Genomic DNA, 26,170 nt, shown 5'->3' with positions numbered 1-26,170 from the left:
TCTCAAAAAAAGAAAAAAGAAAGAAAGAAAAAAAAGAAAGAGAGAAAGAAGGAAAGAGAGAAAGAAAGAAGGAAAGAGAGAGAGAGAGAGAGAGAGAGAGAGAGAGAGAGAGAGAGAGAGAGAGAGAGAAAGGAGGGAGGGAGAAAGGGAGGGAAGGAAGGAGGGAGGGAAGGGGGAGGGAATGAGAGAGAGGGAGAAGCAGGAAACCATGCTAAAGGATCATGTTATACTATCTTTCTGCTTTGTCTATTAATAAAAATAATTTTACAAAATCACAGACACACTGGAAGATCAAGAGTTCTAAGGATGTGGGAGAAAGAGATGTCAAGGAGCTGATTTTTAAAAAATCCTTTTTTGAAGCCTGGCAGTGGTGGCGATACCTGCATGTGGGAGGCAGAGGAAGGCAGATCTCTGTGAGTTCAAAGCCAGCCTGTTCCAAGAATGGACTACACAGAGAAACCCTGTCTCAAAAAATTTTAAAATCCATTTTGAAACATTGACAATACGTGTGATCTTTGTCCTAACTGTAATTTGTTGTGAGTTCTTATTGTAAATACAACCCACTTTCATGTCTGCATTTTTATTTGTTAATTTCTGAAATATACGACTTCCATCATGTGAGCTCCTGGCCCCACGGTCTTGATTCACCTTCTAAGCATGTACATTAGTGTGTCTACTGAAAACTGGCCTTCTGAGTGTGTGGGGTCTGTTTATCTGGGAGAGACAACTTGTTATTTTGCTCCCAGGTAGAGACTGTCAGTGTTTTCATATTACATAATGCACAAGTCATGTGTCAGCCCATTATATTATTGTTGCCTTAGACATATTACCTCTTGTTCAAAACCCCCTAGACACAATTAATTGCAAGACACAGAGGGTTTTAAAAATGGGCATGTGTGGAGGTCAGAGTACAACTTGATAGAGTCAGTTCTCTCTTTCCAACAAATGGGTCTCAGAGATCAAACTCAGGTCATCAGGCTTCTAGACAAGCCCCTTTATGCCACCAACACTAGATACAGAGTTTTGTTTTTGTTTTTAAATCAACTGTTACCATATTTTATGTGCAGCAATTTTTAACTAAAGTATCACTTATTGAAAAGGACTCATAAGAAATGAACTAAAACTCTGCTCCCTCTGCCTGTTTCCCACCAGAGCGCCATGTGAGGGCAGAGGGGAGGCAGGGACAAGTGCAAAGGGACACAGCAGCCTCAGGACTTGATTCATTAGGAGAATTTTACTGCCTCCTTGTGGCTCTTTGTCTGGAAGATTCAAAGCAGAAAAGGTGAGGTAAACTATAAACCATTCTAAGTCTTCCCATTCAACTTGAAGCTTTTTTCTCCAGTTACTTCTGGGATTGGTGTCTTTCCGGACACAATTAGGTGCTGTCATCAAAGGAAAGAGGAACAGGAAACAACAGAAAGGGGGAAGAGGAAGAGCGGGGAGGGGGAAGAATGTGCAAGGAAGGGCATCCGAAGGAGGAGGAAGAATAAAGAGGTGGGGGAGGAAGGAAGCTGAGGAGGGAGGAGGGAAAGGGGAAACAGGAAACAGTAGTTTAGAAGTCAGGCTTCGTGCTGCACTCCAGTAATCCCTACTCAGGAGGGTCAGAAGTCAAGGTCATGTTCAGCTAGAGCAACTTCAAGGCCAGCCTGGGCTACATAAGAGCTTACACACCGCCCCCAAAAGGAAAGAAGGTAAAGAAAACTAGGTGGGGTCTAAGCAGTTACCGACAACTGAAAACTACATAATTTCACTTCTCTGAGCACCCTCGCCCTCAGAGATCCCTGAGCCCTGCAGGGCAACTAATCGGCTGCATATGAAGCTCTGTGTGGGGCACAGATGCTAAGAAGGTGATTCTGTTGCTGTCATTAAACATAATGATGTCATATTTACTAGGTACCATGATGCTTGGCAGTTAGAGTGAGAGAGAAATAGAGGTGAAGGAGCAAGTTCTGCAGTGGAGACCAGGCTGACTGTCTCTGCAAACACACAGTGGACAAACATCCTGTATGGGAAGCCTGGTGTCCCTCTTATGGGCAGAATTAGAGGCTGGGGCCAGCCAGGGTGCACCTCCCTCTCCCCAGTAGTCAGAGGACAGAGACAATGTAAAGATCCTGACGTTCAAGGTACCCATCACTCTGTTAAAGTTCTTGAAGAGTGAGGAAGGTGTGCACATACAAGGCTGACTTGCTGCCCCCAGCAGATGCATGACGACCGGGTGGTGCCTCTCCTTTCCAGAGGGGATATGTGGGCTAAATAGTAACGGACACTGAGCTAGACTTGGAGAAACTGGGTTTTTGGTTTCTTTTTTAAACTATCTGACTTGACCTCAGAGCTGATGCCCACAACTTCCTGGGCTCCCCTAACTCCTCAGTTCATCAACTCAGAGCAGGCAAGAGGGTTGCAGCAGTCTCCTGTAGTCCAGGCTGGCCTCAAACTGCCACGCTCTGAGTGGAAACTTCCTTCCCTTTCTTCCTTAGTCAGCTTCTATTACAGTAGTAAAATGCCTGAATTAGACGACACATAAGGAGGAAAGGTCTGCTGGGCTCCTTTCAAAAGCTTCACTCCACCACACCACACAGGAAGGGGCCAGGGTCCCAGTGCTCACTTCCAGAGCATGCCCAATGGCCTGATTCCCTTCCACTAAGCCCCACCTCCAGGAGGTTCTACTGCCTCCCAACAGTGTCACAGGCTGGGGACCCATGGGCAACACTTCTCCAAGTCATTAGGGCCACAGTGGAAAATCAAAACCCCAGATGTTCCATATGGTAAGAAAATAAAAATCACTAAAACATAAGCAGTTAGGTGGAGACTGCATGTGGTATATTTGTATCTTACAAAAGGAAGGGGGTACCAGTATTTGGTACCATTTTTTTCCCTTCAATTGGCTGTTCAACATCATTTTACTGTCTAAATTTTTTTTTTTTCGAGACAGGGTTTCTCTGTGTAGCTTTGCGCTTTTCCTGGAACTCACTTGGTAGCCCAGGCTGGCCTCGAACTCACAGAGATCCGCCTGGCTCTGCCTCTCGAGTGCTGGGATTAAAGGCGTGCGTCACCACCGCCTGGCACTGTCTAAATTTTAATGGTTACCCCAAATATGTGCATTTTAAACTCTTAATGCCTAAAGTGACTTATTACTTACTCTCAACACTTAGAAATGTAATGATCTATTTGCTTTATATATTAGCTGTTTTCATTACTATAGCAAAGTACCCAATTCAGGCTAGTTTTAAAATGGAAGTGTATTTTGCCTCATGGTTCTGCAGGCACAAGGGATGGAAATTTATCTGATGGCCTTCTTGCTGGTAGAGTTCCACAGCTGCAGATAGCACCACACAGCTAGAGACAGAGAAAGGTACACTGGGGTATTTGCATGTTCAGTTTCTCTACCTATTCTTAAAAGGCCAATGTGATTCCATCCTGGGGTCCCACTTTAATGACCTCATCTAGTTATAACCACCTTCAAAGGCCACGGAGTAAAGCACCAAAGTGGAGATCAGTTCTCACCTCATCCCCCGGTCAGTATTAAACTTCAACACAAGTCGTGAGGAGTCAAACCACCAACCACAGCACCCACCTTTCACCTTTTATATTCTTGTTCTTAACCATCTTAGTTGTACATATATTTAAATACTACACATTGGCCAGGCCGGATGGCGCACGCCTTTAATCCCAGGCAGAGACAGTCAGATCTCTGAGAGTTCAAGTCCAGCTTGGTCTACAGAGCAAGTCACAGGTCAAGGAGAGCTACATAATGAAACTGCCTCAAAAATTAAAACCAAAAAAAAAAAAAAAAAAAAAAAAACTCGAACAAAACAGCAAAAATCCCACCATATATTTAGCACAGTAAACACTCGTTTATATTCACTCCACACATTAACTTTTCTAGTACTAATTTGTCATTAATTTTGCAATTTTCCTGTTTTTGTTATTTTGTTTTCTTTTGAATTTTCGAGATGGGGTTTCTCTGTATAGCCCTGGCTGTCCTGGAACTCACTCTGTAGACCAGGCTGGCCTCAAACTCACAGAGATCCGCCTGCCTCTGCCTCCCAAGTGCTGGGATTAAAGGCGTGCACCACCACTGCCCAGCTAAAATTTGACATTTCCAATCAGTAAACTCCAGGCAAAATGAGGGACCTTGTCTTGAATATAAAGTCAGGTCGTTGGCCATCTCTGAGTTCAAGGCCAACCTAGACTATAGAGTGAGTTCCAGGTCATCCAGGGCTATATAGGGAAACCCTGTCTCAAAAAAAAACAACCAAACAAGACAACAACAAAAACAAACAAACACAGGTGAAAGGCAGCTGGAGAGACGGCTCAGTGGTTAAGAGCACTTGCTGGCCTTTCAGGGCACCTGGGTTCAGTTCCAGGTGGTTCACAAATGTCTATAACTCCAGCTCCAGGATTTTTTGGTTTGTTTTTTTCTGCAGCCCTGGCTGTCCCAGAGCTTGCTATGTAGAGCAGGCTGGCCTTGAATTTAGAGATCATTGGGTCCCTGCCTCCCAAGTACTGGGGTTAAAGGTGTGTACCACCATACCTAGATCCATACCTTTTTTATGTAAGAAAATTACTCTTGAAGTTTTTTAAAGATTTATTTTTAGAACAGTTCTAGGTTTACCAAAATGTTGACCAGACAGTACAGTTGCTGTACACTGCCTCATGCATCATTTGCTAATGTTAATATCCTGCAGTAGTGTGGTGTATTCGGTACATTTGATGAACCAAAATTAACACACTAGTGGCCAGTGAGATGGCTCAGTGGGTAATCACACTTGTTACACAAGCCTGAGAACTGGAGTTTGTTTCCCATGTAAAGGTGGGAGAAAACTCTCTCCACTAAACTGTTCTCTGACCCTTCCATGCTCATATACAGACACAAAATCAATAAATAATATTTAAAATATTAATCAACTACTATTAGTGGAGTCCATAGTCTGAGGGAGGGCTCACTCTCGAGAGCTAAGTAGAAGATGCTGCAGGGAGGCACAGTTGCTCGCACTAGACTGGAATGGTCCTCCTATATCAGGAAGGCTGTCTTCATCTATCAAGTATGACCCTTCAAGAGGGACCCATCAAACAATGAGAGAAGGAAAAACCCACCTGTCAATCAATGTGGTGAGATGCCATAGCCAGGTCATCTTCATACCCATGGGACACTCTTTACTTTATGGTTCTAAGAAATATATTACAAGTCATTACAGTATCCATATCAAATAAGTTCACTGTCATAAATACTTTGTGTTCTGTCTATTCATCCAGGTCATCATCCAAATTCTGGCATCCACAGATATTTACTGTCTCCATAGCCAGACTTTTCCCTGTATATCAGATAGATGGAATCATGTAGTGTCTCACCTCTTAGTTCAGTGTCCTTCATTTGATGATGTGTCTAACACTCTTCTATATTTTTTATGTCCAGTGTCTTAGGGTTTCTATTGCTGTGAAGAGACACCTTGACCATGGTAACTCATAAAAGAAAACATTTAATTGGGGCTGGCTTACAGTTTGGAGGTTTATTCCATTATTGTCATGGTGGGAATCATGGCAGTGTGCAGGCAGACATGGTGCTGGAGAAGGAGCTGAGAGTTCTACATCTTGATCCGCAGGCAGCAGGGAGAGACTATGTGCCACAATGGGCATAGCTTGAGCATATGAGACCTCAAAGCCTGCTCCCTACAGTGACATACTTCCTCCAACAAGGCCACATCTCCTAATTGTGCCACTCCCTATAGGCCAAGCATTCAAACACATGAGTCTTTGGGGTCCATACCTATTCAAACCACCATATCCAGATAGCCCATTTCTTTTTATTTCTGATTATTGTATACATTTACTAACTTGTTTAATCTATTGAGAAACATCACTTATATATTTAGGTTTTGACAATTATAACTAAACATCCACACGCTGTTTTTTTGGGTAATTTTGACTAGACCATCTTACAGTTAATTTTATAGGAAACTGCCAAATCGTATTCCAGAGTGCTATACAATTTGTACTCCCGTCAGGAAGCAGTGAGAACTCCTGCTGCTCTTTCCTTGTCGGCACTTGGTACTGTCGACTTTTTACATCTTAGTAATTCTACCACTGAGCTGAATTTGCACACCAATATTGTAAGTGGCAGCTCCCTGGTGACGCAGGGTGGCGTGGTGAGATGTCTCTAGTGAGACATCCAGATGTTTTGTCCATATGTTTGTACTTATTTATTTTTGAGACAGAATCTCATTTTGTAGCCCAAGCTGGCCTCAAATTTACAGCAATCTTCCTTCCTCTTTTCATTTTTCTTAGTTATGTCTTTCACAGTCACAAGTACTGGGATTATATGCATAAACCACCATGCCCAATTTCTGCCTATATTAAAGCTAGGTTTTGCTATTCAGTTTTAAAAGTACTTTGCATGTTTCGGGAACTAGTTCTTTGGCATGTATGTATTTTGAGAGTGTCTACGTAGCCCAGGCTGGCCTTGACTTCAAGGCAATCTTCTTGTATCAGCCTCCCAAATACTGGGATTACAGATGTATCCTACCACAACCAGCTTTCACTGTGACATTCCATACACACGTATCACCACACTTAGCTCATATTCACCCCGAATCTCCTTCTCCTGCCCCCTTGCTGATTTGCTTCCTCCTCCCAAACAGCCCCTCCTGCTTACCTGTTATGTCCATGCTCACATTTAACTCTAGATTCACATAGGAGAGAAAAACATGCATTTTCTATTACTGTGACAAAATATCTGAAAATAAGGGTAACTTTAAGGAAAGGTGGGTTTATTTCCACTCAAGGCTAAAGGGTACCATCCATCATGGCTAGGAAGTCATGGCAACAGGAACTTGAGGAATCTGGTCCCACTGCATACAGTCAAGAGGCAGAGAGTAAAGAATGTTGATGCTCAACTAGACTTCTCCTTTTTATTCAGTTCAGGACTCCATCCCACGGAATGGTGCCACCCAGTTAAAGGTGGGTCTTCCAACCTCAATTGCCCTAATTTAGACAATCTCTCACAGGCATGTTCAGAGGCTAATCTAGCCTAGACAATCCCTCACAGGCATGCTCAGAAGCAAATCTAGTCTAGACAGAGGCAAATCTATTCTAGATAATCTCTCAGAGGCACGTCTCCTTGATGATTCTAAATTCTGTCAAGTTGAAAATGTTAACCGTCACAACTCTACCCTTTGTCAACTTGATACCCAAACACATCACTTTCAAAGCATTACTTCCATCCTCATAGGCTCATGACCATCTCATAATCCAAAAGTTCTCATTTGTCTTTTAACAATTTCAACAAGTTTCATCTGAGACTCATAAACAGTGAGCTCCTGTAAAATAAAGAAATTATACATGTAAACAATGGCACAGCACAAACATTCCTATCCCAAGAAAGAACAGGGACAAAGCAAGACTGAAATTCAGCAGGGCAAACGCCAACTCTACAGCTGCATGTCTGGCGTCTGTCTGTGCTTCAGATGGTCTGGGTAGGTTCACCCTTTCAGTTCTGCCATCCTCAGCATATGGTATCTCTGTCGGGCCAACTCTGCTCCATGCCTGCAGCCTTTTTCAGTGAATCTCACGGTTCTGAGTTTCCACTGCAGCTTAGGCTTCAGAGATTCTCTGCAGGGACTCAAGACTTGCCTGGCCTAGCAGCTCCCTGGAATGGAGAGACAAGCTTTGATAACTTCTTTAATCCTCCATGCCTACAAAACAACTACCACATGGATGATGCTATGCTTGCTGCCAATTTGGGAGTGGGGGCTGACTCCCTTGGATCACAGCTGCCTCTGCTTCTGTGTGCTGATCTCGCAGAGACACTTCCCCAGGCAGTTGCTTTTGAGGGGCTAGGAACCCTTCAGCACCATTCTCAGTTTGTGTTTTCCTTTCTAATGAATTTGCAGAGACTTCAATGCATGGGATCTTACCCTCTGAAACTCACAAGCCAAGTCTCCATTGGCTGTTCTTCTGAGCATTTGTGTTTTCTAAACTTCCATCAAAATGGCCTAGTAAGCTCTGCCTACAATATTCAAGGGCTTTCCTTGCCCAAAGTTTCAAATTCCCACATTCCTCCTGCAAACCAGTTCCAAGGGTCTAAGAACCACATGGTCAGGTTTATTACAGCCACAGGCCCATTTTCCAGTACCAACTCCACACTAGTTTCCTCATTACTGTGATAGAATACCTGGCAAAATCAACTCAAGAGAGGAAGTGTTTATTTGGGTTGACAGGAGAGGTGTAGTCCATCATGGCTGGGAAGTCATGGCAGCAGGAGCCTGAAGTAGCTAGTCACATTGTATCCGGTAAGGAGGCGGGAGTTGATGACTGCTCAGTCGACTGGTTTTCTCTTTTTTACTTTGTCCAGGATCCAGGTCCATGGAGTAGTGCCACTCCAGTTACCATCATCTTGATACTCCCTCACAGGTGTGTCCTAGGTGACTCTAGATCCTGTCACATTGACATTAACCATCACACTGCAGCATGTCTGAATCTGTCACCCAATATGCTGATCTCCAGACTCCTTTCACTTTCTGTCAAATGATACTTCCTTCTTTGTGGTTGGATTATACACATGCAACATTTTCCTTCATTCATTCATCTGCTGGTGAGCATCTGGGCTGACTACAGAACTTCAGCTGTGCACATCTTAAGTCCTGGAATCGGGGGTGTTACTAATCCTCACACTTTGTCTTCTTCCAGATAGACTTGGAAGCCACTTTGTCGACATTCATAAAATAAGTTGGTAGTGTTTTTGATAGAATGCATAGGTCAGGCTGGAGAAACCAAAACCCTAAGGGATACTCCACGTACAAACTAAGTCTTCTTTCTGCTTCTGTCTTCTGAAGAGATGGAAGATAACTGGCATAATTTCTTTATTTGGCATGAAAGGGTCTGCTCCTATTTTTTTTTTAAAGGTTGCTTTAAAGGCAATTTCTTTGATAGTTATCCAGATTCCCTAGTTCTCCCTGATGGGAATACCTTTCAGGGAATGAAACCATTTAAGTGATACTAAAAATAAAAATTATTTTATATATATAATATTACTCAGAGATAGTTGCTCATAACATTATTTTTCTTTTTAAGCTGGGCCTCATGTAGCTCAGGTGGGCTTGAACTCATTCTGCAGTTGAGGATGACTGTAAATCACCAATCTTTCTGCTCCACTGTGCAAATGCCAGGACCATAGGTGGTATACCATGACTGACTTCCACATTACAGTGTCCATGAGATTTATGATGATTGGCACTACCTACCTAATCTCTTTAGTTGATCATTTCAGGGTTTGGCTCTTAATTTTATTAATTTTCCTCCAGTAAGCTCTTATTTACAATTTGGGTTTTGTTTTTCCTTAGAATCTCTGCTCATATTTGTATTTCTTTCAATTAATTTGTTCCTCTTCTAATTTTCTAAAGAGGAGGCTTGATGAGTTCAGACCTTTTCTACTGCCATAAGTGTTTCCCAAGGGCATTCACTGCACCCTGTGTGTGTGCCTGTGTATCAATCATCCTGTGTATGTGCCTGTGTGGTGCCTGTGTATCAATCATCCTGTATATGTGCCTGTGTGTGTATATCATCCTGTGTATGTATGTATCAATCACCTGGCCAGCCTCTAACTAGAGATCTTTTTGATTCCACCTCCTAAGGTGTGTAAGCCACCATACCCAGTATCCAAAACAGGCTCCACTTGTTGAGATTTCTTTGACCTCTGTGTGTAGCTTAGTCACCAACAACTTAACTGAGTCTTTTTTTTTTTTTAAAAAAAAGCCATCTCTCTAGATTTCTAATTTAATTCCATTGTGGTCTGGGAGAATATGGTGTGTCATTAAAATTAAGTAAGTACATTTGAAGGTCCCAAATGTCATCTTCCTTACTAAATGTCCCATTTGAGCTTGAGAATTATGTGACTTATGCTGTTGGTAGTGAACTATGCTGTAGATGTCAATTACATCCAGCTGACTAATGGTATGTTTTCTGTTTCTTTTTCTTCTTCCAGTGCTGGGGATTAACCTGGGTTCACATATCAGTCAAGTGTTCTACCACTGAGGCAAGAACTGATGGGGCCTTCAGCTCAACCATACGGTACCCTCCCTTCAAGTTCCACCTCTTAGATTTGTCCAGACTAAGCCTGTAGTAATTCACCCACCACTGGCTCCCACAGGAGTCTACTCCTGGGTGTGTCGGCAGGCTGTGATTCTCCAGTCCTTCCCAAATGGTTTGCCTGTGATAGGATCTGAAAGCAAAGGCTCACCCCGACTGCTTGTCTGTTAAGCTAAGGTCTTTCTAAACTGTTAATGTTCTGCTCAATGTCAATACTGGTGAGAGGTGAAAATAAAAAATACATTGTTTTTAAAATTCTGTCTTTTAGAAAGTGGTTCTGTGAATGCAAGGGCCTATCCAAGGCACACCAAAAGCATCCCCTCAGGGCATCATACAGCAGCATCCACCAACTAGTCTTCTTGACATGTTATCCATTCACTGATGGGCTCTGTTTTGGGTCTGGTGTTATACCTACTTCCTACATCTATCTTTAGTATTATTATTGTTGGTTCTGAGGAGAATAAAAGTGTGCTTATCAGTTATTAGCCTGGTTATAAATGGGGAAACCATTAGCCAAATACTCTCTACAGGAACTGCTTTGGTTTTCCATTTTACCTCCTGCTTCACTGTATCTTCTGAAGTCCTACTGCTACTGTAAAAAGCATCATTAAAAGTTTGAGAAATGCTGTGCTATAAAATATTGATAAAATTTAACCTATGTGAAGGATGAATTAACTGTCAATGATAAAAATATAAAGCAGATTTTCTAAAATGTCTTTATTTTAAACCTAGAGTTTCAATTTAATAAAAATATTACCACGAGATAGCTGCTTATACAGTAATAAAAATAAACACAAAATACAATTAATTAGAGGTTATCCAAAATAAATTCACAGTTTTAAAGTTGGAACACATGTGCTTTTATCAATTAAACAAAAGATTCTGTTTCTGAAATTTTCTCTCAGACATTTGGGATACATATCTTTTAAACTGGAATCAGAAAACCTCTCAACAAGGTAAAAAACAAGTATGTCTAGCAACTTTAAAGTAAAATACCCCCAAACTATTCAATGACTGATTACTCATAAAACACTGAAAAGGGGAGATACATCATTGCTGTAAAATACTTACCTTATAAAAAGTGATACACACACACACACACACACACACCTGACTTTTGAAGAGGAATAAGCTTTTTAAAATATATAGAGAGAGACAGGCTGAGTCTTCCTGTCTGGTTCTTTTTGATCAAGCCTATTCTATTCAGGGTACTTTCCAAATACATCTTAATCCTGAAGAAGTAGGTGTTAAAATATGAAAGCTTCTTTGACCCTTGGACAGAGAGGCTCCTGTCATGTGAGCACTCACAATGGGAGCCTTCTAGATGTGGATGCTTACTTCTTATATTGACTTGGAGAGAGATGTCCTTGTTTCTCAAAGATATGGTAATTTTCTTTCCAATAATAGGATTTTTTTGATGTACTGAGATTTGCTTTCAAATGCCTTAAAAATAAAAATTCATTTATATTATTAGAAAGAATAGCTTCCAAAAAATCAGAGAAAAACATATTACACCATAAGTTTTATTAATGGTAAATGTTTGCATTTATTTTTAAAAGCTTAGTTGCTACTAAGCTTTTTTTTAAACAAAAGCTAATAAGCAAGAATAATTTTCCATACAGAAATTTTATCCATAAACAAGACTTAAATTTATTCCAACATTGAAAGCTAAGAAGAACTGGAAAAAATACAAAGCAAAACACTTCTGAGTCAACCTGCTTTCTCCTTTTTGAATATACCGTACTTAGGATGGCAGACATATGCTGAAGGAGACAGAAAAACGTCCATTTAGTCCACAGATCAGCAGTAAGAATGACATGCAATTCATGATTTCCTTTCAACTAATTTTTTAATTGAACCACTAACGAAGGGTTTGGCTTGGTTTGGTTTCCACTTGAGAGGAAGACGATCTGCTTCCCGAACTGATCCTCTTTTTGTACTAGACACACAGTGTGTGCCCTGCCCTTTCCCCAACAGCTATTTAAGGTGACTTTGCACACCGACAGCAAACACCGTTTTTCTTCTAACAGTGCCATGGCCTTGAATAATCAGTTTTTAAAAAACAGAAGCAAAAACCAAGTATCAAGTGCAAATATAGAACACTCCCTTAAAGAATTATGCAAACCCAGCACACGTGCAGAGCTGCTATCACAGATGCTTAGCAGTGTGATCAGGAACGTGCATACCATGACCCGGTGCACTGAAGGCTGCCTATGACCAAGTTTTAAGTGTTGCCATGTCAATAATTCTGTCAAGGCACTGAAGAATTATGCAGATGGAGTTTCCAAAATATATTAATAATTGCTTAAACTGTTAAAGAGCCCTGAGTCAGAACGTTCAGGAGCTTCCTGAAACTGTACACTTAGACAAAGTGGCATCTTTGCTTATTTCATAAAAAATTAGAAGACCACTTTGCTTTTGAGGAAAGAAGTCATGTTTATGAAATAAAATCAAGAGAACTATACAGGATGATTCAAATACTCAGCACTATTATCCTTCTTAGACAGTTTGCACACATCAATTCATAATTTTAGATTCAGGCACCAAATTAACATGACAGGTCCCTTTTCCTGCACCTATTGCTTAAATTCTCAGAAACAGAAAATCTAACTTTAACCTCGGGTTGTTTCCTTTTCACTCACAAACAAGATGAGACGCTAGAAGGGGAAGAAAAGCAATACTCTGACAGAAAAAGAGGTAGAAAATGCCAAAGTAGCAACTTAACTCTATGAACTATGCACTCATGGTTTTATGTTGTAATCTGACCCCACTGTAGCCACTCAATCAGCCACGGAAGCTCAGTGCAAAGGATTTCTCCTTCACTGCAGTAAAGCAACACACACACGAGACAACATTAAACAGCTTCCTCACATTTAATGTTTAAAGACATAACCGTAATTATCAATACTGCTATCGTGTGTATGTGTGTGTTTGTGTGTGTGTTAAAGTCAAAAGGATATACATGATTCTCAAGTAATGTCAGTAAGCATTCCTATGTGATATTCAAGCAAGTTAAATCAGACGCCATTTTGAAAGAAAAATGTATTGTGATATTTGACAGGTAGACTCAATGACAAGTGACATTTATAACAAGGCACAAATTACTTGTGAAAATCTATTACCTTCCCAATTTAGTACAAAACCAAAGCTAACTTATTTCTCATATTTAAATGTATTTTGCCCCCTCTGGCTCAAAATGAAATAATAAACATTTTCAATTAACATACATGTAAAAATAACAATTACGGCAGGGGAGAGATGCCCTTCCCTCAAATTTCAGGGCCCTGATGTCTACCTAAGTTTAGATCTTGCAAACACAAATGACTACGCAGCAACCTGAATGTTTGCTTTCTATGTACTCAGAACCCTACTGCACAGAGGAAAGGAAAAGGGGAGTATCTGATGGGTGTGGCATTTCAGCTGTGCAGGATAAAATTCCACAGCTGTTTCCCAACAGAGTGAGTGGGAGTTACACTGCTCACCTGCACATTTAGAAGCAGTCAGGATAACAAACCGTCTATGTGGTTCTCAATGCAATTTAAAAAAAAAATTCCAAAAAATGTATCCTGTGAGTCAGTTTTTATACAAATTATTACTATAAATATTTCAGACACTCTGTAAGGATAGATGCTTTTAGACCTTAAAAAAGCAAGCTGTATTAAAATCTGTTATTTACAAAACAACTGTCAAGACGTATGAAAACCTGACCTAATAGATGCTCTTTTCTTGTTTAATAAACTATGCCCTCTCCACTAAGGCTGCAGCAACTCCTTCACGATGCTCCTTCTTCCTGTGCTTCCTGTTTGTTTCCTGTCTGCTGCACTGCCCATGTCCCAAACCAGCTCCGCTCCATCCAGCACTGTCCTAGCTCACAAGTTCAACTATTCCTAGTTCACAAGTGTCCAGAATTCAAAATAAACAAAGAACATCCACCAGGCAACATATGACTACCCAGGATGTTCCTATGTGTAAAAATGACCCAGCAAGGTTTGAATTTTGAAATAGACAAATCTTAAGCAGCATGCATTTCAACATTCTAAAATAAAATGTTCTTTCAGGCTAAAATCACCAAAAATATAAATTTAAGAAGTTATTTCCAGTTAATTTTATGTTTCAGTAGACTTCTAGTTAATTTGCCATTATTAAATTACAAATACCTTAAGCATAATTTGGGCAACTAAACACTTGCCTAGAATAATTTTCTTACACTAATATAAACTATTTCTCTTGAAAACCTTGCTCCCAATGAACTTCCGTATGTACACAGCATAGATAAGGATGTTAAACTATGTGAACAAATGCAAGTGTGCTAGCACCGTCTGGTAAATTGTACGTATTTAGAGCTGAGTAAAGGAGGAAATGTGGTGGGGCAAGGGGCACAGAAAAGGATTCCAAATACTGCTCCCAGAAGCTCTCTTGAAACACCAGCAGGAATGCTAACAGTGCCTCAGAACCCTGTGTTATTGTCCACAAATGACACAAACAACTGCAGTGTGAACTCTAAGTGTGCTAAGACACTGACCTGACCTTTTCCTATCAAGCCCCTGAAGCCCAATGCTTTAAAAAAAAAAAAAAAAAATGAATGTGTGTCATTGTAAAAATAATCCTAAGAGAAGTAAGAGTTGTTCCGAGGCACAGGGAAGAGGGGTTTGGGAAGCAAGGAAGAGAGATACCCAATGGGCCAAGTACTGCAAAGAGATTAAGAGGTAGCAGTTCCAGAGAGTGAGGAGGAAAGTCACTGGCCCGAGGCAGCTCTTGCTCTTGCCGTCTCCTGCAAACCCAAGCAAATTTACAACAATTTCAGGTGCCTGAAGACATGAACAGAAGAGCATCCTCTATTTGTAAAATAAACAGCCAAGTGACAAAGAGAAATCCACAGGTCCCAGCACTAGAGACTTTCCAGCTTCTCTCACAGAAGTTAGTGTGCTGTGCTCTAACATGGAGACTGAGCTAGGAGCTAGCCGGAAGGCCTGTCCCCTTACAGACACAAGCTTTAGCACTGCAGCTCAGGAGACAGAGAAAAGGACTTAAGCTAGATTCAACTATGGCCCACAGGTTCTTGGATTGGCAGACTGTGTGCAGCAGCCATCCTTCATTGCCCAATGGGCAGCCTATGGCAAGGAAGAAAAGATCCTCATTTCTGCTATTTCCAAGTCTGCAAGAAGATAGTCCGTCTCTTTATGTAAACATCGTATCATCAGATGGATCTTTTTAAAAAAAAAAACAAAAACTTCAAATTATACTTAGAAAATGGCCTCATTGGTTCCTAACTACATAGCTAAATAGTCATAGCATAACATTCCTAATTTGAAACTAACAAAAACTGTATTGTCCAAAATGATTAATAGTTGTTGGACATGGTGGGGTCCCCATCATATAATCCCACAACTGGAAGGCAGAGGCAGGAAAATCATGAGGTTGAGGCCAGCCTGAGCTACACAGTAAGTTCCAGGCCAACTTGGACTACATAGTGAGATGCTACCTCAAAACCAAAAGAAAGAAATATAGCAGTTGCTCAGCTAAACACAGACATGGAACTGCTGAGTCTGCAACACAGCCGGCAGAGCTCACCGCGAGGGAGGCCTGGCAAAGGCGGTGGCAGGTAAACCACCACAGCCAGGTGTGACCAGGCCGGACACTCTGCTCTCCCACATTGAGTTGCTACAGCAGAAAGACAGAAATAAGCTAGCAAGATTCAAATGTGGGGGAAAACTACCCCCAAAGAACACTAAAACAGTATATACTTATACACAGTATATAGTAGACACTACTGTAAACAGCTTATGTTTTTATAATCTAGCAGTGAGGAATCTCGAAACACTTAAGCGTATACTTATGCTAGATAAAAAGATTACTCATTTAAAGGAGATAAAATGCTTAGCCCCCTCCCAAGTCTACATGTAATCACATGCTTTTCCATAATGCCCTGCAACCTTTTCTTAGTATCTGACATTAAGCTATTTATTGTATCTTAGTTATCCTTGGCAGTTTAAAGAATATTCATCTGTAGGTATGAAGAAAAACTATGTTCTTTATAGCAAAAAATTACTATCTGAGAGAGTGGAAGTAAGGCTTCTGATGAAGATAGAATCCATAATACTGTCAGAATTAACAGACACAGAAGAAAAGATTGCTGCCTCTAATAAAGCATAACCCTGCTGAGCAGACCTCAGAGGCACAAACAGGATGCTGTGTGTGCACTGATTAGATCAAGCCCAGGTCAGGTGTCACAGATTTTTTTCTGCAAATGGCTGATCCAAACGGTGACAAGTTAATACAAGAAGTGCAGCAGGAACGGTCAGGTAGGGGGTGTGCTTGCATTGTCCTGTGCTAGCCTTCAGTTCTCACTCGAATTTTGCTTTTCCTTTTCATGTCTGCTGCTGATTTTGAAACTGGTCATTTATTTAAGCTAGTCAATTTTCCTTTTAAGTCTAGAAAACAAGGTAAAGTCATTATTCTTTAGCACATACTTCCACGGACTTAATTCTGAAACAGTCATTTGGATAATTTCTAATTATCTTGAAATACCATCTTCCCTTCAGGACTGCCTCAGCCACGTGGCACCTCTGCCGTACTCTTACCACTTACTACAGGTGACACAGTTCTACTTGCCCACTCACCTCCCACAGGACTTCTGGATAGCTGTGTCATTTCACCATGTGAAATCATGAAATCATGGAGGAGTACTGACCTTGTAAGTCACTTTTAAGGTTTAACATACATATAAATTTAAAAAGAAAAACGAATGAAAACCAATGTGAAAGGAGGTCCTTAAAGGATTTCCCCCTTTGAAGCCAAAAGTAGATTTCCTATGAATTACCATGGATTTGATGTTCCATATTTAAGACACACAGACACACAGAGACACACAGACACACACATACACAAAATCAGCAATTTCAAACACTGTATGATGTTTTCGTTGTGATGGTGGTACATATACAGTCTAATTACATTCTAATAAAAAATTATGAAGTTACAAATTAACCCATTAGATTAAACTTCCAACTAGCTTTAGAACCTACTAAGACCTCATGATCACATACTTTAGCTAACAAAACACTCTGTGTTTCTTAATCAATACAAAAGAATCCTTCGTTCAATTGCCTTGCGACAAATTGGGCATTCACTCATTCGGTCTCCACAGAGCTGGCATGTTCCATGGCCACAGAGGAAAATCATGTTCTTCAGACGATCCAAACACACAGGGCACATTGTCTGAAATGTAATGAGACAATGCGTAAATATGAGCCATTTGATACTTTAAGTGCAACATAACAACTCTTTTATATCATTAATTTTCTTTTTTAAAAATAATTTAATTTTTATTTTATGTGCATTGGTGTGAAGGTGTCAGAGCTTCTGGAACGGGAGTTACAGACAGCTGTAAGCTGCCATGTGGGTACCGGGAATTGAACCTAGGTCCTCTGGAAGAGCATCCAGTGCTCCTAACTCTTCAGCCCCTATATCATTAATTTTCTAATCTATTGCTTTTGAGAATAAATTTTTCAGTGTGTGTGTGTGTGTGTGTGTGTGTGTGTGTGTTTGAGGAGGGATTTGAGACTAGGTCTTGTTATATAGCCCTGGCTAGTGAACTCACTATGTAGGCCAGGCTGGTTTCTAACTCATAAGAGATCCACCTGCCTCTGCCTCCCAAGTACTGGAATTAAAGGTGTTTGCCACCACACTCAGCTCAAAAGTAAATTAGTTATTTAAAAAATCAATTGTTCAAAAATTGTTATAATAAAACGTCATCCCTACAAAATAGACACTAGCTATTCTTTCAAAACAGTATAAAGGCAGTACATAAAACAAATATAGTACAGGCTGGAGAGACACCTCAGAGGTTAAGAATGCTTACTGCTCTTGCAAAGGACCTGAGTTTGGTTCCCAGAACTCACATATTGGCTCACAGTTCCAGGGGATCTTACCTCCACTGGCTCCTGCATGTACAAGATGCACATAAACTCTTGCACACAAACACACACAACATAAATGGTAATAAATCAGAGAGCAGGCAATGGATGAAAGCTGCCCCACTGTACCTGAAGCCGATGTCACCTCCAGGTAACCAGTGCCTTTGTATGGTACTGAAGTGGGGTGCGGGGCAGGTATGCAGCTGAGAGCACTTGCTAGGCACTATGCTAGATATAAAACTCCTTAGCCCTGCTAGTACTCATGTCAAGACATGTCAGCTTGGAACTTCTAGCCCCAGACTTCTTACTCTCAAACACTCTGCCAGCACTACTCTGCTCTCAAGACTTAGGTATGTGCTTTTCTCTAGTAGAAAGTCATTATTTATCCATAAAATATACTTTACACTAATAAAAGCCCATTTTACTCTAATGTAACACTTCATTATGAATTTTCCCTCTCCCAACATAGAAATAAAATAGGAATGGCTGGATTACTACACGAGACTGCAAGTCTATGACAATATAGCTAGTAACTTTGATGACACCACAGACAACTGAGGGAAAAAACTGTGGTGTAAATTGTTAAACATATCCCTTTCCAAACATCTATCTTGAAGTTCCAAAAAAGCAAAATGGGGGGGGGGAGTCACATCTTTGGAATTTTACAAAGTCAGCCCCCCGCCCCATTTAGTGGCATTAAAATAGCTTTGTGCCATTACATTTTCAAGAATTCTAGATATCTGGGCTGGGGATACAGCTCAGTGGTTGTCAACTTGCCTAACATTTTTTTACGAGGCTCTAGCTTTCATTCCAACACAAAAATAAATAAATGAAAGAAAAAAAAAGAATTCTATGTAATTAATAACTTGCATTTCAAAAGGAAACACATTTGTTACTTTAAGAGTGATATGTTGTTAGTTGTTAGTAGTATATGAAATTGATTTTGTCAGTTAAACCAGTCAAGCAAGCACCAGGGTCAAGTGATCCGTGTTTATAATCCCTGCACCTGCTGAGGTAGGAGGACCAGGAGCTAAAGGCAGCCATGAGCTACACGGTAAGACTGTGGGAGGGGGTTCGGACATGGACAAGGGGATAAGACAAAGACTGGGATATGAGTGAAGAGAATCATTCATGTTTCTTTAGACTGTGATCATCCTGAAGGAAGATTCCTGCAAGAAATTCCATCCACATATAAAAAGTTAGTTTTGTTACAAGTGCTTAAATTGTTTAGTGATGAACTGTGGTGGTATGAATTTTTAAGTAAGAATAAACATTTTTAGGATGATGAGCTCTAGAAATAAGTAACGTTGATCCATAACAGGGTTCAATATGTATCACGGCTGAGTGTGAGAAAACTGAAATCTGGGGGTTAGGTCTGCAGTGTTTGTCTGCCATGTCTGAGGCCCCAGTGATCTACAGCACCAGACACAGGTGCATGCATGCACGCACGCACGCACGCACACATACACAGTAAATTCACTATTGAATATACTTTTCTAATGTTATTACTCTTTAAACATTACTGTTTTGTGTCATTTTCATACGTCTATTTAAGGTACTTTGAGTTTCTTTACCACTCTGCCATTACCCACACTTATCTTTTGGAACTGTATTAAAGGGTCATAGCATTAGGAAGGTGGAGAACCACTGACTGTGTCTGGTAAATTCAGACAGTAAACTAGGAATGAAGGACTGCTACAACTGGCTGGCAACAGTGATGTAACTACCAACCTCACCCACACTCTTGCTGCTTGAGCCTTTGAAGCAATTAAATCCCTATCAAACAGCAAGGATGACAAACGAGGATTTGCTTTCCTGTTCCTTTTGCTGTGCTGTTTGTGAGACCAAGTCTCTCTGGTCTTGAACTCTACCTCTTGAGTTCTGGGGTTAGAGGAGTGTACCACTACACCTGGTTCAAGACTTGGGGTATCATGTAGTATATGCCTGTTTTTCATCTTCTTGCTTTGATATATGTTGAGTAGATAAAAGAGTACTTTGTCAATACTGTATAAAATGGAGATAACAATGTAACTAATACCCAGTTTGATGTATGGAACGCTACTCTCACTTCTCAAGTCCCTTCTGAGACCTTTCCCTCTCCCCTGTCTACCTCTCAATGATGAACACCATTTTGAATTTTGCACTTACCTTTCTCTTGTTTTTCTATATACACACACATACATATATACATTTTAATTTTCTATTAAGTATATACATATAGAAATGCACACAAACCTCAGAAATCCACAACCTGAACATTCTCTCGTAACAGGTTCTAGAAACTTGCCCCCTGCCTCTTGCTAGCAGAGAAAATTACCACACAGGTTCTAACACTTTGATTTCCGCCAGGTCTAGAGTCCTAGACAACAGCCTGTTAGGTTCAGTGTTCTCCCCGTAGGTCTAGTGACATCTCTGCCCAGCAGCAGCATAGGAGTGCTACAGACACTCTGCCTTCTACAGACACTCTGCCTTCTACAGACACTCTGCCTTCTACGTGACACCAACAATCTCTCCACACTCCTCAAACTAGCTTGAAAGGCAGCTCACTGCGGGTTTTAGGCTTTTTCCAGCCATGTTTATTGGCGTCTGTGTACGTTTCCTGTCACAGTCAGATATTAGTCACTGATCTGCTATCACAGACCGTGCCTATGAGAAAAGGCCAGCAGCCTGGCAGACATGCATTAAGTGGCACAGTAAGAAGCACTGGGTGGTGGGATAGAAACAGTACCTGCTCCTTGATGTCCTGCAGCTGCTGCTGCAGCTTCTGCACATCTGCGTTGACATTGGTGTTGTCTTTATCCTTCTGCAGCACTGGAATATTCCCACTTGCTAGAAGTTAAGAAAAACCTTAGTTACTACTATTTTGACATAATGACATATTTCTTTTTTTTTTTTTTGACATATTTCTAAACTTTTAATTATTAAAAAAAAAAAAAGAAAACTGAGCTGGGTGGTGGTAGCCTATGTCTTTAATCCCAGCACTCAGGAGGTAGAGGCAGGCAGATCTCTGAGTTCAAAGCCAGCCTGGTCTACAGAGTGAGTTTCAGGGGTACACAGAGAAACCCTGTCTTGAAAAACCAAAACCGAAAAAACCCAAAACAAGGAAACCAACCAACCAACACCCCAAACGAACAAAAACTAAACCCCTCAAACCCATGGGGTTGAAGTTCACTGGTGGCAGAACACCATGTGCAAGGACCTGGGTTCTGTAAGCTCTACAAGAAAAGAAAGGAGTGGAGAGAGCTAACATTATTCTTAAGGTCTTCTTAAAAAATTTTTTTCGACATCGAGAGACAAAAGATACAGTAGTGAAATCCAGACAACACTCATTTATAATCTTCAAGAGGAAATAGATTTGGGGTGTGTGGTGGTTTGAATGTAATTGGCCCCCATAATCTCATAGGGAGTGGTACTATTAGGAGGTGTGGCTTTGTTGGAGGAAGTGTGTCACTGTGAGGGCAGGCTTTGAGGTTTCTTATGCTCAAGATACTGCCCAATGTCTCAGTTCATTTCCTGTTGCCTTCTTTCTGATCAAGATGTAACCAGCACCATGTCTACCTGCATGCCACCATGTCCGCCATGATGATAGTGGACTGAACCACTGAACTGTAAGCCAGCCACCATCAATTAAATGTTTTCCTTATAAGAGTTGCCATGGTGTCTCTTCACTGCAATAGAAAGCCTAACTAAGACGGGTGTGTGTGTGTGTGTGTGTGTGTGTGTGTGTGTGTGTGTGTGTGTGTAGAGAGAGTGGCTGAGAGATCACAACACTCTTGCAGAGGACCACAGTTTAGTTCTCAGCACCCATATCAGATGACTCACAACCACCAGTAACTAGAGCTCCAGAGGGAGTCAACGCCTCTGGCCTTTGTGCCTGGGCACCTGCACACACACATACATAATTTAAAATAATTTTAAAAAGAAGAAATAGAGGAAGCCAGGCATGGGAGCACAGGATGGCAACTGTAGCACTCAGGAGACTGAGGCAGGAATATTGTCATCAGGTCAGTCTGGGCTAAACAGCAAGACCTTGTCTCCCCCGCAAAAAAAAAAAAAAAAAAAAAAAAGGCAGTGGTGGGGAAGAGAGAGGCTTGCAGCAACGAGAATTTCTGAGTTTCGCAAGGCTCTACTTGATTCCTCTGGCAAGCTCACAAACGTACATATTCCTATTCTCTGCTCGTGGGCCACTGGAAACGGAGCAAAGTAGTTACTACAGGAGTATTAACTAATCTTTTAGATGACTTCTTAAAAAAATGCATCTTCTTTCCTTTTGTTCTTTCTAGACAGGGTTCACTACACAGGTTGCCCAAACTAGCCTTGAACTCTCTACGTAGCCAAGGCTGGCCATAAACTGATTCTCTTACCTCTACCTCCTAAGTGTTTAGATTACAGGCAGCACCCACTATACTTGGATGATGATGATGACAATGACCATGATTATTCAGATAGGGTCTTACTATGTAGCTCTGGCCTGGCCCTGGAATTCACTATATAGAGTATGCCGGCTTTAAACTCAGATATCTGCCTGCCTTTGACTCCCAAGTGCTAGGATTAAAAACATGGTGAAGCAGATGCAGAGACGCACAGCCAAACATTAGGAGGAGCTCAGGGAACTCCACTAAAGAGGGGGAGGAAGAATTGTAGGAGCCAGAGAGCAGAGGACACTACAAGAACATGGCCCATAGAATCAGTTAAGCAGGGCTCACAGGGATTCAGAGGAGCCTGAATGGGTCTGAGAACTAGATCCTTAGCATACATGCTGTGATTGTTCAGCTTGGGTTTTGTTGGACCCCTAACAGTGGGAGTGGGGGTGTTTGTGACTCTTCGCCTGCTCTTGGGACCCTATTCTCCTACTGGGTTGCCTCGTCCAGCTTTGATATGAGGGCTTCTTCTTAGTCCTATTGTAACTTGTTATGCCATGTTCAGCTGATATCCTTGGGAGGGCTGCTCTTTTCTCAAGAGAAACAGAAGAGGAACAGATCTGGGGGAGAGGGAGGAGTGTAAGGAGAGGAAACTGCAGTTGAGATGTAATATATGAGAGAATAAAAATAACTGATAATAGTAATAATAATAATAATAACAATAATAATAAGCAGTATGTGCCACCACACCCAGTTTAACTTTATTTATTCATCTATTTATTTATTTAGAGATAGTCTTACTCGGCTGCTCAGACTGGCCTTAAACTCACTGTAATCCTCAGGTAATCAAGTAATGGGATTACAGGCATGAGCCACCCAAGCCTGACCGACTCTCCTTTCTTTATGTCAAGATTTTCCTTACTGTTAACGATCTGAAAAATTCAGAAGGCTATGATAAAGGCTCTTTGATTTTACATGTCCTGCCCTGTACATCCTTGGCCCTTTATTCTAGGTAACACCTATGCCTGGGAATTTTATTCTTCTCTATTTGTGAAGGTGTTAGAGGTGTGTGCAGCAATGTTCTTCCTCATCTGTTACAAAGCCAAGAATCGAAGATATCATTCTCTGTCACCTTCACATAAGCTCCAGGGACTGAATCAGGTTATCAGATTTACATGGTAAGCTCTTTACCTGCTGACCCAGCTCACTAACTATGGTGGTTGGCATAGAAATGACCCCCATAGGCTCATATGTTTGAATGCCTGGTCATCAGGGAGTGGCATTACTTGAGAGGGATTAGGAGGTGTAGCCTTGGAGTAGGTATGGCTTTGTTGGAGGAAGTGTCTCACTGGGGGTGGGCTCTGAGGTTTCAAAAGCCCAAGCCAATCCCTGTGTCTCTCTCTTCCTGCTGCCTGTGGAAACGGATAAAGAACTCTCAACTACTTCTCCAGCACCACGTCCGCCTGCTCCCCACCATGATGATAATGGACTGACCTCTGAAACTGTAGGCAAAGCCCAATTAAATGCTTTCCTTTATAGGAGTAGTCATGGTTGCTGGGTATGGTGGCACATGCCTTTAATCCTAGTACTTGGGAGGCAGTAGAGGCAGGACCTGTGTGAGCTCAAGGACAGCCTGGTCTACAGAGTAAGTTCCAGGACAGCCAGAGCAACAAAGGAATCCTGTCTTGAGAAAAAAGAAAAAAAAAAAAAATTGTGGTCACTGTGTCTCTTCACAGTAACAGAACACTGACCAAAAAGAAAAACAAAAACCAAAAAAACCCACTTTAAACAGTTGTATTACTGAAGCCTTTGGAAATAAAGTCCAACAGGTAAGGCCTGCTTAGAGCAAGCAGTAACTTGATTTTACCAGCACCGTGATATAAAAGGGAAAAACAAAGTTTTTCAGCCTTCTCCTTGTCTGGGTTACAATCCAGCTTCTCTGTCCCAATAATTACTATTCCACATAATAAGCTCCACGTAAATGGTCTTGTAAGCCTGCTATGCAAAGGAACCAAGTGAATACGTTTGTAAGCTGAAAAAAATAACTTGGAATTCAGTGCTCCATTTCCAGATACTCTAAATTGGTAGAGTATATGCTTAATTAATCTGATCCCCAGAAGTGGGCACACATATACAACCACTAAATTTCATCTTTAAGACAGAAAGAAAGTAGTCTTTAAGTAAGAACATAAAGGTTCTCCATATTCCAAAGTCTCTGACATCTGGTGCTGGGCTGGTGTGACTGGCTCGGTGTTAAAAACACTTGGTGCTTGCTCCATAAGCCTAGCAACTTGAGTGTGATCCCAGATCCTATGTAAAGGCTGAAGAGGAGAATCAACTCCATACAGTTGTCCTCTGATTTCCACATGCATACAGAGGCTTTCATGTACCCACATACACACATTACAAATGTGTACACATCTTTGGAAAGTCTATATAAGCATACCACAAACTAAATAAAAATCTAATTTTACATTTCTTATAACTACTGAAAACACCAAAAAAAACATACTTGCTCCTCTGTCAATCCAACTCTTATTGAACAAGGCAGCAGCATAGTGTAGTATGTATAAAGTTGGGAGGTATGGCCAGCAAGAAAGACACTCACAGATATCATCAGAGGGGTCTTCCGAACTCTTTCCACCACAGCACATGATGAAAGGCACCCTTCGTTCAACGACTGCCCGGCACTGCACACACTTTTTCATCAGGCTAGCACAGTCTGAAAATGAGTAACATGGATGCTTCTTTAGCTACAACATAAACAATATTGCCTTCCTCTGCTGATTTCTGTTAGCCATATACTGAAACAAATATTAAAGAAGTTATACAAGATTCTAACTATAACAAGTTATAAATAAAAATCCTACCTCACTGTCAGGTTATTAACCTAAGAATGAGAACTGTCTGCTGGAAAACAAGAACCTATTATGAAAATAATTTTCTAATATAACCAAATAGTGACTTTTTTTTTCAAGAAAATATTTCTAAATCTTAAGGTTTATCCAGGAATGGTGGTATACAACTATAATCCTGCACAAACTGTAAACACTTGCACTCAGTTCCCTGAGGAAGGCTTTGCTATTTTCCCACTGTTCTGAGGTTCTGGGTCCTTGATATGCCAAGTTCTAGGACAGCCAGTGCTGTTACACAAAGAAACCCTGTCTCAAAAAGATAAAAATAAAATAAAATAAAAAAGTCTCTGAAAGAAAAAAAGAAAGAAGAATGGAAAGAAAGGAAGAGAGAAAACTATCTAGGCACAATGTGTATTACTGATTGTTCACATCACCTTACACTTGAACTTGTCAATTAATTATAAAATTAGACATAGCAAGTCAACATGTTCTTGTTTATCAGCATTTACTAAGCAAGCAGGCTTCATTTCAAACTAGACTATCAAAAATGTGGACTCATGGATATGGACAGGCTGGGCTATATCCTCCTAATGGAAACACACTAGATGTAGAATGATTATCAAGCCTGACACCAAGGCCTGAGCATAAAATGGTCTCATAGTTGATTATGCAACATGCAGTAGGAAGGCACTAATAAATCTAGTTTGGGATTTGTCTTCAGAATGGGGTAGACTTTTTTCTTAAAGGATTAATGTATTATATACTAATCAAATAACATACCATCACAATTACACAAACTTCCTTTAACTGTTAAATTCAGATATATTTCTGTACAAATACATATTATCAGCCTCATCAAAAGGATCTAACCCTTCCTTTGACTGGTCAAAGTACTTTAAACTCTTCAAGACTACCACATTCTACTTAACGTCACTGTGCTGTGGGTACTAGACTA

General features: G+C 40.9%; 1 protein-coding gene across 2 annotated transcripts in view; it reads right to left on the bottom strand.

The window, feature by feature from the left end:
- Nucleotides 1–6,448: 6,448 nt before the first annotated feature.
- Nucleotides 6,449–26,170, bottom strand: part of Mib1 (MIB E3 ubiquitin protein ligase 1) — a 115,864-nt gene continuing 96,142 nt past the window's right edge. Inside the window, exons 19-23 of one of the 2 annotated variants that reach the window (XR_009375257.1) lie at nt 24,969–25,082; nt 20,728–20,828; nt 17,130–17,301; nt 11,422–11,526; nt 6,449–7,645 (exon numbers count right to left, since the gene is read on the bottom strand). Coding sequence is in view for 1 of the 2 variants with exons in the window: in XM_059246268.1 (XP_059102251.1) it covers nt 17,161–17,301; nt 20,728–20,828; nt 24,969–25,082 (356 nt within the window). In the remaining variant the exon portion in view is untranslated. Of the gene's footprint in view, nt 7,646–10,785; nt 11,527–17,129; nt 17,302–20,727; nt 20,829–24,968; nt 25,083–26,170 lie in introns of those variants that run through there. The other variant, XM_059246268.1, reaches the window with a different exon arrangement.

The sequence above is a fragment of the Peromyscus eremicus genome, chromosome 19 (genome assembly GCF_949786415.1).
Source record: "Peromyscus eremicus chromosome 19, PerEre_H2_v1, whole genome shotgun sequence".
In the NCBI taxonomy this organism is placed as follows: Eukaryota; Metazoa; Chordata; class Mammalia; order Rodentia; family Cricetidae; genus Peromyscus; species Peromyscus eremicus.
This window is presented reverse-complemented; position numbering and strand designations above follow the sequence as displayed.